The following is a 14620-nucleotide window of genomic DNA, read 5'->3' on the forward strand; positions in this document are numbered from 1 at the left end:
TGTATTTCTTAACATAGACCTTGCAGCTCTTTTTGTCTAGAGTTTTTCATCCCTGCAGTCTGTTGTTACTGTCCAATTTTCTAGAAATTATTTTCCAGGTGTAAAGTTATTTTATGATCACGGTGATGCCAGTGTGATTTGGTTTAAGCTTTTTATCCCCCCCTCTCTATTTTGTCTGCAGCAATTGGAACAGATCCAGAAGGAGCTGAGTGTTTTGGAAGAGGATATTAAAAGAGTGGAAGTAAGAAATCAGGAATTTCTCACATCTCTAGCAATTTTCAGTTTCATGAAATTGTCACTTTCCCTTTGAATTACTGCATTGAATTTATGGGATTTGTTTCCACTATATAAAATGTAACAGATGTTACTTAAATTTTAATTCAGAGTGCATTTCTGTAGAAAAAGCGTTCTAAACACTTTATGATAAAATGTATTCTAAATTTGTTTTCACTGCTTTATTGCCATAATTATTCTTGGGTAGATTGAAAAAAATCATTTAATTTTCTTGGTATGGTATCATAGTAACTTAAAACTAACACCCACAAAACCCTCAATTATCATTAAAATTACAATGTCACAATTCTTTTACTAAGTAATTAATTTTTTATGTATCTACTGTGCTAAGGTTAATTCAAAAAGAGTTATGAAAACACGTGAATAATCCAGGCATTTATAGTATAATATAATTTACTTATGGAAATCAATAGGAAGATCTCTTGGAGGCTCATAGGCTATTATGTTGTGATATTCTGAGCTTCATTTAAATTTAGTGTGTGTTTTAAACTGTTCACATGTTGTAACGTTCTTTTGCTGATATGTAGACATGTAAAATGATCTTAAGTTTAATATTTTGTGGAAATTCATTATCCCATGTGGCATTCTTAACTTGTTACTACTATGCTTATGTCCCATGTTGGCTGTGTTACTGAACTGAGCTTGGATTAAACAGACGTAATTCTACCTGATTACGTATCTTTAGTGGCATTTTAAAATTTCTGCTTTCCCATTGATCAGAAAAGCACATAAAAAAGGCCAGGTTGTTGGTTTGATTCAGAGGTGCATAATTTATGCAATAATAGTTGATTAAGAGACTTCTCCCTTTGAGGTAGTGCGTTAGACTTTAAGTCATTATTTTATTTTATTTAAAGATTTTATTTATTTATTTGACAGAGATCACAGGTAGGCTGAGAGGCAGGCAGAGAGAGAGGAGGAAGCAGGGTCCCTGCTGAGCAGAGAGCCCTAAGTCATTATTTTAAAATGGTAATAATATATGAATCAGGATGACTGTTACTTAATGCTTTCAGAGGATTTTTTTTTTTTTAAAGATTTTATTTATTTATTTGACAGAGATCACAGGTAGGGAGAGAGGCTGGCAGAGAGAGAGAGAGACAGAGACAGAGACAGAGACAGAGACGCAGGCTCGCCGCTGAACAGAGAGCCCGATACGGGACTCCATCCCAGGACCCTGAGATCATGACCTGAGCCGAAGGCAGCGGCTCAACCCACCGAGCCACCCAGGCGCCCCTCAGAGGATGTTTTTAAAGTAAACACATACCCTGTTTGTCTGGACTTCTGAGAGCTGAACCTAATGCTTCACGTACCATACTCTCATAGTTATCTTAATATTTATCAATGGGTTCTCTCTTGGATTAATGATTAGCTTATTGTACAATATAGTACATCTCATTTGAAATATTTACATTTGTCTTTTTCTGCATTTGGTGGCTTCCTTAGTGATGAACAATATTTATTAAAGAGTTTCTAGTTCTTTAAGAATGTGTACCATAGAAAAAGTTGTCTTTAAACTTTTAGATATCTTGCTTTTGTGCTCTGAGGAGAGGAAGCCTTGAGAAATAGGGATGTTGAGAAAAATGTGACTGATAAAAATCTAGAATTGGAAGGGAATGTAATATATCTCACTTATCTGACTTTACATATCTTCTGTTTGGAGTGTCCACTATAACTCAAATAATTGTGTTTTCAGGAAATGAGCGGCTTGTACTCTCCTGTCAGTGAGGATAGCACAGTACCTCAATTTGAAGCTCCTTCTCCATCACACAGGTACAAAGCTTCAAACTTGTAATTACTTAGGATTTATGTTGCAAAATGCACATATGGTAATAGTCCTTAGGGAATTTTTCCATGTAATATACAAAACCCCTGAGAAATTGCTTTTGGTCATGGTCTAGAAATGAGATTCAGATGGCCCATCTGTTTCCTTAATGCTTTGAATTTTCATGCCATTACAGCAGAATATTGTAATACTGTGAATTCACTGTTGGATTAAAAGTTTGGTGAATTTCTTGAAATAATAGTAGCTTTAAATATCTTGTGAGTTAAAAGCAAATGACCTTAAAAGTCTATAATTTGAGAAGATGAAAAATGGTAGGTAATATTAGGGAGAAATTTGATAAAGTAAAACCTTGGGCTTTTCCCTTAAAAACTTGGGTATTTTCTTCATTACTCTGTGCTCTTAATTTGTGTTTTCTTCTATATGCTCTGTTAGAACAGGGATTGTATTTATCTTGCCTGTTATTGTTTCCTTGGGTTTTAGAGTAGCAGTCATGACTGGCCTTGTTCATTAAGTATTTGTGAAGTACAGTAAATGTCCATGGTTCTTTTAGCTCTGAAGTTCTAGTTCATGAAATATATTCTACCTAAAATTGGAATTTGAACTTTCTGCTTGAAGTGTTCAAAGTAAGAGCAGTTTTACATGTTTTTATCTTGTTAATCCATTTAGGATAATGGCTCAGTGGACTTTTTTCAAACAACTAGTTTTAGAATAAGATGTGAATTCTTAGGCAGTTCAGTGCCACTACAAGTGATTACAGTAGCCTTCAAAACCTGTGTCAGTTTAGGAAGACTGTGGTGGATCTAGCTTGGTATGATCTGTGGAGAGAGGGGCACAGGGGACCTTCTAGTTAATGAAGATTCCTGGGTATTTGATATTTTCCTCATTAACCATTTACGGAGAATCTTTGTGAGTTCTAGTGGATTCTAGAGTCATATTAGCCGTGTAATTCAACTTTTTTCCTTTATATTTTGTTTTCTTTAAAACACTTGGGAATGACTCAGTCTGTGGGATATTGTTACCTTTAAGTTAATGCTCACTTTCTGAAATACATGGAATCTTTGTCAGTGGAATCCTATGTGAGTGTATGCAGGTAAGCAAAAATTGTCATCTCACAAAATATTCACTGACAGTTCCCATTGTCCTCTCCCTTGTTTAATGGTAGCATTTCATTCTGTTTGTCCAGGTTTTTGTTATTCAGTCTCTCACTGGTGGGTTTTAGTAACATGTGACAATACAGTATTATATTAATTTAACTGGCTCTATTTATTGAATGACTCTGATATGGGCTAGGCACTATTGTATTTGTTGGAATATAGCTGGCATAGTCCCTGCCCTTAATGGAGCTTACCTTTTAGGAGGTGTCTATCTGAGGCTTGGGGAGATAAATATATGATGTAGTAGTAGTAGTATAAAGTATGTAAGTAGTACATTAAGAAGAAAAATTAAACATATTAGGGGTTTGCTAAAAAGATCAGGGCATATTAGGACTGGAAATAGCATGTAGTTCTAGTCAGTTTGCATACTCAGGCTTCTCTGGGAGTTAACATTTAAGCTGACTGATGAATGAAGTGTAAATATTATAGAAAGTCAGGGCCCCCAGGATCCATAGTCAGTTGATTGTCCCACTGTTGGGTTCTGCTCAGGTTGTAATCTCAGGGTCATTATTAGAGTGAGCCCCTAGTCAGACTGCCCTGAGGGCAGAGTCGGTTTAAGACTCTTTCTCCCTCTCTTTCTGCCCCATTTTCCCAAAACTAAATAAATCTTTAAAAAAGAAAAATCATGGGAGAGTTTTGAGCAGGATCTGATTTAGATTTTAAAATGTTTATTGGGCTACCCATGTGGGGGATAGAGAAGAGACTGTATCCCAACCCTCTGCCGCTGGAAGGGTAGTAAAAGTTAGGAAGCAAGTAGAGTCTAGAAGAGAGGAGATCATGTCTTAGATTAGGATTTTATTGAAGGAAGAGATGAGAAATGGTTGATTATAAAATAAAATAAGCAGGGGTATCTGAGTGGCTCAATTGGTTAAGGGTCTGCCTTTGGCTCAGGTCATAATCCCAGGGTCCTGAGATCAAGTCTGTCATTGGGCTCTCTGCTCAGTGGGTGCTCTGCCTGCTCTCTCCCTCTTTCTCTCTCTGTCAAATGAATTCTTTTTTTTTTTTTTTTTTTAAAGTAACAGATCTTACAAAAGATTCAGGATTTCATAAAGTCTATGAAAACTTTGCCAGAGAACTGCTAAAATCCTACGCAAAGCTGTTGTCAGATAAGGTTCTGGCTGAGTTAACTTGGTAGTTGAAGAAATGAAAACAGGCAAACATAGGACTTAAAAAGTATTTTGATATTTTCGTGGAACAAGTAATTTGAATATCAAGGTTTGAGAGAGACACTTGGGAAAAACGATGTAGCCCTAAAAGACTCTTAGGAAATGACCCTTAAGATTAAGATGTGAAATTAAACATGTTATGTTATACTATCAATATTTTATTTTTCTTTATTTTTAAGAAATAGTATGTAATTCCAGTCATAGTAACTTTGTTCCCCCATAATTATTAACTTGATTATTTAAATGTAAGACAGTTTTGCTTTTTGTTATTGCAGTTATTCTGTAATGAGGACCTCTTTATATGTCTGGTCATTGAATTCCTTACGTAGATTCTAAGTTAATGATTAGATTACGTATTTAAATGAGAAGAAAAACAAAAGACGTAACTGTTTTCTCTAACTCTACTCTCCCTAGGATTCTATCTTCTGTATACCATGATTAGTTCTAATTTTCATATAGTATGTATTCTCTTCCTGCTGTTTAGACCCTCACATGGAATCTAGCAATGGCTTTTTAACTATCCTCTTGCAGTGTATTGCCAGAAATCTGATCATGTTTCTTTCCTGCTTAAAAACCTTCAGTGGCTTTCCACTGCATGTAAGTTGGTTTAGATTCAGCTCTTTTGCATGGCCTTCCGTATCTTTTTATGTGCTTTGGAATTAAATTTAACTCCTGAAACAGGATGTTAAAATACCTTTACTTATACCTTGTCCCTTTTGCCTGGAGATTTCTGGATTCATCTCTTACATAGTTCTCCCTTCCCAAAGTGGCCCTCCCCTCCCCCCATTGCCCAAGAATCCAACAAAGGGTAAATTCTTCTCTGTTCTTTTTTGATAGACCATTTCCCTAAAGACTGAAGGGGAGAAACGAAGGAGGCGATAGAATTAAACACTTAAAACAAAATGTATTTATTTTGTTCACTGTAATTCTATGACTTTAGTTTTTCTTAACTCCTTAATTTTTATATGAGCATTTATACAGATTAGGATTTAAATTTGCTTTTTTTTTTTAAAGATCTTATTTATTTATTTGACAGAGATCACAAGTAGGCAAAGAGGCAGTCGGAGAGAGAAGGGGAAGCAGGCTCCCCGCTGAGTAGAGAACCCGAGGTGGAGCTCGATCCCAGGACCCCCGGGATCATGGCCTGAGCTGAAGGGAGAGGCTTTAACCCACTGAGCCACTCAGGCACCCCTAAAATATATTTTTGATTAGAAGTATATATAACCTTGAATTTTATTTAATTTTTATTATTTTGTTAGCTTTTGACTGAAGCGTGACCTTTAGTATACTTAATAATTAAACTTATGCAATCTTTTTTTTTTTTTTTTTTTTTTTATATGGTTAAACCACTTTTTTAAAATTTTATTTATTTATCAGAGAGAGAGAGGGGGAGAGAGCGAGCATAGGCAGACAGAATGGCAGGCAGAGGCAGAGGGAGAAGCAGGCTCCCTGCTGAGCAAGAAGCCCGATGTGGGACTCGATCCCAGGACGCTGGGATCATGACCTGAGCCGAAGGCAGCTGCTTAACCAACTGAGCCACCCAGGCGTCCCAAACTTATGCAATCTTTAAAGAACAACAGAACAAAAGCTGTTAGCCAGGCTTCATTAGAGTGTGGTTGAGGGGGAGGGAGTTGGTGTGTGATTTTTTCTTCATAAAATCAGTTGAATTTTTTTTTTTTTTAACACTTTGAAACCTTCATCCATTACAGATTTCTCTTATCAGAATTAATTTAAGATTGCTGTTTTCAGGGCTTTTTTCATTCTGCTTTAGATTATGAGGGAGGAAGTCTCCACAATTCATAGTGAGCTGCAGTTTGTACTTTGGTGTTGCATAACTATATGTGTCAAATTATGAGTTAGAGAATAGTAGGCAAGCAGGTCTTTTTTACTTTTTGCCAAATGGGATTGGTCCTTTTATCTGGTAGTATCAGCATATCTATCTTAATATACTCTTTCAGAGGATTATTAATATATGATATAAATATATTATTAATATGCACAGAGGAGGTTGCCTGGGTGGCTCAGTGGGTTAAGCCGCTGCCTTCAGCTCGGGTCATGATCTCAGGGTCCTGGGATCGAGTCCCGCATCAGGCTCTCTGCTCAACGGGGAGCCTGCTTCCTCCTCTCTCTCTCTCTGCCTGCCTCTCTGCCTACTTGTGATCTCTTTCTATCAAATAAATAAATAAAATCTTTTAAAAAAAATATGCACAGAGGATATTAATTTTTAACTTTAACTCAAAGTATTAAAATGAAACATTTGTTCAGATTTCTTATTGATAAAGATAGAGATGATTTTTAGGTTAAAACATTCTTGGACCAAAAAATCTAATATCTAAAATTTAGATTTTAAATCTTTCTTAAAGCCATGATCAGTAATTATGCTTGTAAATTTTTAAATGCTTCTCATTCATGTGTTTTCTGTCTTAGAAATGATTGTGTTAAAATTCTTTGTCTTTAAGCAAGTATTTCAGAATCATCAATTTTTAGTCTCTCGCTTTTGTGTTTTCAGAACTTTAAATAACTTAGTTTGGAGATAACGTATTAGTTTAAACTTCTCTATCTTCTTAAGGTAGATATGCTTTAATGTGATCCAGATAGTTACTGGAATTAAATTTGCAGAATAACTTTTGTCTTCCTATGATAAAATAATAAATACAGTGGAAATACAGTAAATAAAATTTTCTGACTTAGACTCTCCAATCCTTAAAATCCTTTTACCCATAAGAGAATTCTTTTTTTTTTTTTTTTAAAGATTTTATTTATTTATTTGTTAGAGCACACACACGCACAAGCAGGAGGAGCAGTAGGCAGAGCGAAGCAGGGTCCCCACTGAGCACGGAGCCTGGTGTGGGACTAGATCCCAGGACCATGGGATCGTGACCTGAGCTGAAGGCAGATGTTTAACTGACTGAGCCACCCAGGCATTTCCCATAAGAAACTTTATGTTAATCATGAATTTAATTAATTTTTTTTAAAGACATATTTAATAAGTTTAAAATTTGAATTGTTAAGGTTGTCTGTCGTGTAGAAGAGGGAGGTTTATAAATAAAGAGGTAAGACTTTATGGAATACACTTTTGCTTTTATTTAACTACTTTTAAGAGATGTTTTTGAGACTTACCTTTAATTTGTGTTTCTATTGACAAAGGTCCAGTTGAATCAAAATGTAGTCATAATAGGAAGGAAAAGCAAAGGGTCATTTTATCAATGTTAAAATTATCTATTATTAAGAATATATACATAGCATTGTGAGTTAATACTTTGTGAATTTGTGTATTTTATAATTTGAGTAAACTAATGAAATTCAAGGAATTTGGTATTTCATAAAGGGTGTGGACTAGATTATGAAATTCTTCTTTAGCTCAACTGTGTCAGTGAACGATTATGTTTACTTATGCAATTATATTTATCTACAGTCATAAAAAGAAAAAAACTGTGTGGTGGTGGGTGGTGGTTTTGGATGGCCCTGAAATCAGGACCTCAACCAAAACCAAGAGTCAAATGCTTAACTGACTGTGCCACTCAGGTGCTCCCCCCGCCCCATTCTTAATTCTTGTATATTATGTCTTTGGCTGGATTATGACCCGGTGTTAATGGATCTTTCTTCAGATATTAATGCTTAAGTTCTTGGTACTTTTGGCATTTATTATTAGTTCAGTTGCTTTATTTTACTTGGGGAGAAAACTTTTTTAAAAATACAGGAGTCGAAATTTTCTTTCTTTCTTTCTTTTTTTTTAAAGATTTTATTTATTTATTTGACAGAGAGACAGCGAGAGAGGGAACACAAGCAGGGGGAGTGGGAGAGGAGAAGCAGGTTTCCGGTAGAGCAGGGAGCCTGATGCAGGGCTTGATCCCAGAATCTTGGACTCATGACCTGAGCTGAAGGCAGAGGCTTGACTGAGCCACCCAGGTGCCCCAGGAATTGAAAAATTTTAATTAAAAGATTTTATTTATTTATTTAGAAAGCTGACCAGTGTGGGGAGGGGCAGAGGGAGGTAGAGGGAGAGAATCTTAAGGAGACTCTGTTCTGAGCGTAGAGCTCAACACAAGGCTTGGTCCCATGACCCAGACCCTTAATCAACTGAGCCACCTAGGCACCCCAGGAATTGAAATGTTTTTGTGGTCAAGTCTAACTCTAATCCTTACAGGTATGTCTGTAGTTATCTGTTTTAAACAAATCTTCCTACATAAACCTAAAGAGGTTTTATTTAGTCTATATTTCCTTTATTCAAGAGGGAAATTGTAACAATACAGGAAATTCTCCACACACAGGCTGACACTTTATTCATATCTCCAAAATTAGGTGGATCTTTTTTCTTTTTTTAAAGATTTTATTTATTTATGTGACAGAGAGAAAGAGAGAGAGACATCACAAGTAGGCAGAGAGGCAGGCAGGGGTGGGGGAAGCAGACTCCTTGCTGAGCAGAGAGCCAGATGCGGGGCTCGATCCCAGGATATCATGCCCTGAGCTACCCAGGCGCCCCAGACTAGGTGAATCTTAACAAATCTCTGCTATACTTGCATCAAGGACTTTTGAATATAAATGATGTGTTGCTGTGTTTTAGTGATGTTTATATATGGTGTGGGAGCCATAGTAAAACCAGTAGTTGATTGTTTAATTGTTGAGAGTACTGAGGAGTTACTTGCCTCACCTAGGTGCTGTATAGTGCAAAGGAGTTGAAATTAAAGTCATAGGAGATGGAGGACATTGAAAATCTTACAGAATTTTCAACTTGAGCTAAAACAAAAAGAAACAAAATGCAGAAAAACTTCCTTGTCAATTAATATAGCAGTACTCTTCATTCACCTGCAGTTTCTTTCTTTCTTTCTTTCTTTTTTTAAATATTTTATTCATTTATTTTTCTGGGAGAGAGAGAGACATCTAGCTCATAAGCAGGGGAGTGGCAGAGGGAGAAGCAGTCTCCCTACTGAATAAGAAGCCTGATGTAGGGCTCAATCCCAGGACTCTGGGATCATGACCCAAGCCAAACGCAGGTGCTTAACAGACTGAGCCACCTAGGTGTCCCACATCTGCAATTTCTCATTAAATTGATAGGTAGTAGAGAATTAGCAAGTTATGAAAATCTTTTCTGAAACTTTGCAGTTTCTTTATTTAGAATGTCTGAAGAGTGGGTGCCTGGGTGGCGCAGTAGGTTAAGCCTCCGCCTTCTGCTCAGGTCATGATGTCAGCAGAGGGCCTGTTTATACCCTCTCTCTCTGGCTGCCTCTCTGCCTACTTCTGATCTCTTGTCTGTCAAATAAATAAATAAAATCTTAGAAAAAAAAAAAAAGAATGTCTGAAGAATTTATTCTTCAGTCACTCAGCCAGCTTTGGAGAGCATATAAGACATGTTTAACAGTCCCTTCTTATAGGGACTGGATATACAGTTGTGAATATGATAGCCCCTAGAATCCTACTCTCATGATTACATAGCTTTAGGATGTAAAATATGTTATGCTGGCAAATGAATTTTTCTGCTTAGAATATGTGAATAAGACTTTGATTCCCAAAATTAAAATAATCAAAAGGCTTTTAACTCTGAAGTTGTGGTATTTATATTTGATTTGTAGGCATTTCAGGATTTTTTTAAAAGCACTTTTGAGTTCTTGTTATAAAGTATAATTTGTCATCACTTAATGGTGATAACAGTGTATTTCAGTTCTGAAATCTAAGGTGTGAATAGGCCAAATTCCAGTGTGTATAAGTTTTAACTAAGACTCTTGTTTGTTATGAAGATTTTTGAACCCTAACTCCAAATTTCATCATTCGTTTTGTGTGGTGGATCCCAGACATTTAAATGCAAGTTTGGGGGAATCATACTTTAAAAATATGTAAACATTGGTTTAGTAGGTAGTGAATATGTCTGTATTACTGAGATGTGTCTAAGTAAACCTTTAAATCAGATACAAGTTTTTTCATTAAAGAAAGCTCCAATATTTAATACTAATGTTTTATATCTTTAGCTTATTTCACCTTTTGGAGAGGATAAAATAAAGATTTCTGTTTACTCTCAACTATGTGAAGTTATGTATTTTTCTCTAATGTCGTAGAAACACCTGAAAACAAAACAAAACAAAATACCTGAAATCAAATTTCTGGACTTGAGAGAGTCAGGGAAGTTAAAATAAAGCTTTGGATGGGAAGCTGAGTATTGATTAATATATACCAACCATTTCTTGTTGATTTTATTGATAGACTGTGATTAGATCCTCTTTTTGTCTTGTCAGATTAGTCATATAGGAAACTTTTCACCTCTTTGATTATTTTAGGTATACCTTGATTGTGGGAGGTCTGGGATGGGGGAGGTTGGGAAAATTGTCAGAATACCTGGTAACCCTGTTTTAGTTATAAGGGTAACTGAATAAAGCATAAAATTTTAAGTGCTGGTACCATTTTTTGTTTCTGCTGTTTATGGTCTTTCACCTATGCAAGTTCTAGCATATTTTCCCTGTTCTTCAGCCCCTCTACCTTTGAATCTTAAGTTTTTGGAATGCTTTTTCCTCCTTTCTTTGCCTTAAAAGCCTTTTCTAAGGTTATTTCAGATAACTGGGCTTTTGTAACACTAACATTTGTGTTTTCTGTATCATTTGATAATTAAAAATATCTCCTGTGTGAATTATTATTATTATTATTATTATTTTTAAAGATTTTTATTTATTTATTTGACAGAGAGAAATCACAAGTAGATGGAGAGGCAGGCAGAGAGAGAGAGAGGGAAGCAGGCTCTCCGCTGAGCAGAGAGCCCGATGCGGGACTTGACCTGAGCCGAAGGCAGCGGCTTAACCCACTGAGCCACCCAGGCGCCCTCCTGTGTGAATTATAACTAAATTTTGAACTGTTTCCCCTTACTAGTAAGTGGTAGTAGAATATAAAATGGTTAAACATTGCACTTAGCCTAACAAACTGCGACTTTCACTAGTTTTGGAGGCGGATCAGTCTCATCAGTCTTATTCTTTAGAGCTTAATCTTTTTTTTTTTTTTTTTTAAATTCTACCAAGGAGAATTCCAGAGGCAGCAAGCAATAGATTTAGACCTATTCTGTTTTTCAGACATTTTTCGTCATACTTGCTTTTTATATCTGCCAGCAGTAAGTAAACTGTTGTTATAAAGAAAACTTTAAAATAGGTTGCCCTTTTGCTTTTCTTTTTCAACTTTAGGAATAATTATGGAGTTATGGACATTTTAAAAGGCAGTATAAATATTAGGTTCATATAGTACCCATATGCACTGTGTTACTATAATCCTTCCTAGCCATGTATAATTTAAAAAGGACAATTAATAAGGGTATTGGGGAGCATTTTTCTGGAGTTCTGAAATACTGTAGTAACATCTGATTTTTTAAAAACAAACTGAATTTCTTCTTTTTCCTAGAGGCCATAGATATGTAATCTGGAACCCAGTAATTTTACTACTGAAGTTGCATTTCTCACGTAAATCCAAGCTGTAAGATACATAGGTTCCTATCACATTTTTTTTTTTTTTTTTTTTTTTTTAAAGATTTTATTTATTTATTTGACAGAGAGCGATCACAAGTAGGCAAAGACGCAGGCAGAGAGAGAGAGAGAGGAGGAAGCAGGCTCCCCGCTGAGCAGAGAGCCCGATGCGGGACTCGATCCCAGGATCCTGAGATCATGACCTGAGCCGAAGGCAGCGGCTTAACCCACTGAGCCACCCAGGCGCCCCTCCTATCACATTTTTTGAAACCGTTGGAGTCAGAAGTGTTTGAGTATTTAGTGTTCTCTCTGTCTCCCACCCACTGCTCCATAATTATTATATGTTACTGATGGAAGAATAAGAGACCGTTCCACATAATCAGGCACATTAATATTTTAGCATTGAGGGGCGCCTGGGTGGCTCAGTGGGTTAGGCCGCTGCCTTCGGCTCAGGTCATGATCTCAGGGTCCCGGGATCGAGTCCTGCATCAGGCTCTCTGCTCAGCTGGGAGCCTGCTTCCCTCTCTCTCTCTCTCTGCCTGCCTCTCCGTCTACTTGTGATCTCTCTCTCTGTCAAATAAATAAATAAATCTTAAAAAAAAAATTTAAAAAAATTTAGCATTGAAACATGAATGTTCATAGTGAAATGATAACAGATCTGTCAGGGCAAGTTTTACTTTCAAATAAGTCACAAAAGTATGTGATTTTTAGAGTTTTAGGTTTTAGGAATTGGAGTTTTATGTAATCTTTTTGAGCCCAATATTTTTAAAAGCCGAACTATGTATTGCTAAAAAGGCCTTTGGTGTCAGCAGTGTTTATTTTCACAAAGTTTGTTGTAAAATATCATGATGAAGTTCTTTCAAATACGAAGATGAGTAATAGTACTGTCTCTTTGTAAAGAGTCTGAGAGTGTATTAGAAAAGATTTCCTGGGGGCGCCTGGGTGGCTCAGTGGGTTAAGCCGCTGCCTTCGGCTCAGGTCATGATCTCCGGGTCCTGGGATCGAGTCCTGCATCGGGCTCTCTGCTTAGCAGGGAGCCTGCTTCCTCCTCTCTCTCTCTGCCTGCCTCTCTGCCTACTTGTGATCCCTCTCTCTGTCGGATAAATAAATTAAAAAAAAAAAAAAAAAAAAAGAAAAGATTTCCTGGTAATTTTCAATTAGATTTTGCATCAAAATCAAGAAGTTATTACTGTCTTAGAGAACTGTATTTATTTATAAAAGTTGTAACTATCATAGTGATATCTGTGTATGAGGTATGGTTTTGAAATTTACATGTGCTATCTCATATAACCCTCAGAAAGATGCTGTGCAGTATGGTTTTTTTATCCTCTTCATTGTACATATGAGGGACTTTTATTCTAGAGATGAAGCAGTTTGCCCAGTATCACACAATTAGTGGCATAACACAATATTATAATGGAGGCATCCTTACTTTGGAACTCATTAAGCCTTGGGAAGTGAAAGAGTTTTGGAAGTCATCATAGAGTTGAAAATGAAACATTGAAAAGAAGAGAGAAACTTTTGGTTCAAAAATGGGAGGGCAGTGATATTTGAGAAGAGAAAATGAATGTCATTTTGGCAGTCTTCCTTAAAAATTCTGGAATTACACGGCCTGGGTTCAAATTTCAATTCTACAACTTATCAGCATTTTGATCTTAGGCAAGTTTATTAAGTTTTGTATACCTCCGTTTTCTCATTTGAAAAATAAGGATAATACTTGTCTTCACTGATTAAATATGATAATACATATTTTTTTTAAGAAATGAGAATAATGCCTGGCACATAGTAAGTACTCCATAGATGTTAGCTGCTGCTGCTGTTAGTAGACAGATGAATCACATTGATACTGGACAATTTGTTTGAATAGTTGTATCAAATGTTAAAGGGTTTGGTAAAGTCAGAAAGGAAAAACAAACAAGAAGACTGATTACTAGTGTCTCTTGAGGTGTCTGTGGAAGTGGGGCCCACAAGAATTTTGGCTGTTCAGTAAATGAAATTTACCATTAATTTGGAGTGTGATACTTCAGTTCTTATATAAAAGAAATGATGTGATCACTCTGCTGTAGCAGAGAAAAACTTTTGTTAAATAACAGAAAACATTATGAGAAGAACAAGTGATTTGGTTCTTATATGTTTATAATATTATGGAGTACTGCCGTGGTAGAAAGGAAATAAAATAGTAACATCGTTTTAAGAAATTAAAACCATATTTGATTTTAATTAATTATTAAAATTTATAATCAAATTATTTTCAGGTTAACATGTTGCTTAGCATGCGTTGTTTTGCATAACTGATTTAATAATTATATGTATAATACTGTAAGGGAACAGGTTTTGGCTCTAGCTCCATATAGTTTATTAAATGTAGAGGCTTATTCTTCTCTATCCTAAGTTTTATAATGAAAGAACAAATGAATGACAATGGTTAGTCTGATCTCATGTGTGTGCCTAGCGTTTTTTTGTCCATTCAATTTCCTTATTTATTTTAAAACCTCATTAATTTTTTTAATGTTCAGCCTTAAATGGTTTTTTAAAAGATTTTGTTTATTTATTTGAAAAAGAGAGAGAGAAAGCACAAGGTGGAGGGAGGTGAAGGGAGAGGGAAAAGCAGACTCCCTGCTGAGCACGGAGCCTGATGCTGGGCTCCATGGGATCAGGACCTGAGCCAAAGTTTCGCATTAAGCTCAGGGTTAACCGACTGAGCCAACCAGGTGCCCCTAATGTTCAGCCTTAAACAATCTTAATATACTATAGTTTGCTCACAGAATAAAAAATTCTCTATAATTTAATTAG

General features: G+C 36.0%; 1 protein-coding gene across 1 annotated transcript in view; it reads left to right on the forward strand.

Annotated features, from left to right (window-relative positions):
- Positions 1-14620, forward strand: part of COP1 (COP1 E3 ubiquitin ligase) — a 250901-nt gene that overhangs the window by 63798 nt on the left and 172483 nt on the right. The window contains exons 7-8 of the mRNA XM_059146878.1: positions 182-241; positions 1985-2061. Of these exons, the coding sequence (XP_059002861.1) occupies positions 182-241; positions 1985-2061 (137 nt within the window). The remainder of the gene's footprint in view (positions 1-181; positions 242-1984; positions 2062-14620) is intronic.

This window comes from Mustela lutreola, chromosome 14, assembly GCF_030435805.1.
Source record: "Mustela lutreola isolate mMusLut2 chromosome 14, mMusLut2.pri, whole genome shotgun sequence".
Lineage (NCBI taxonomy): Eukaryota > Metazoa > Chordata > Mammalia > Carnivora > Mustelidae > Mustela > Mustela lutreola.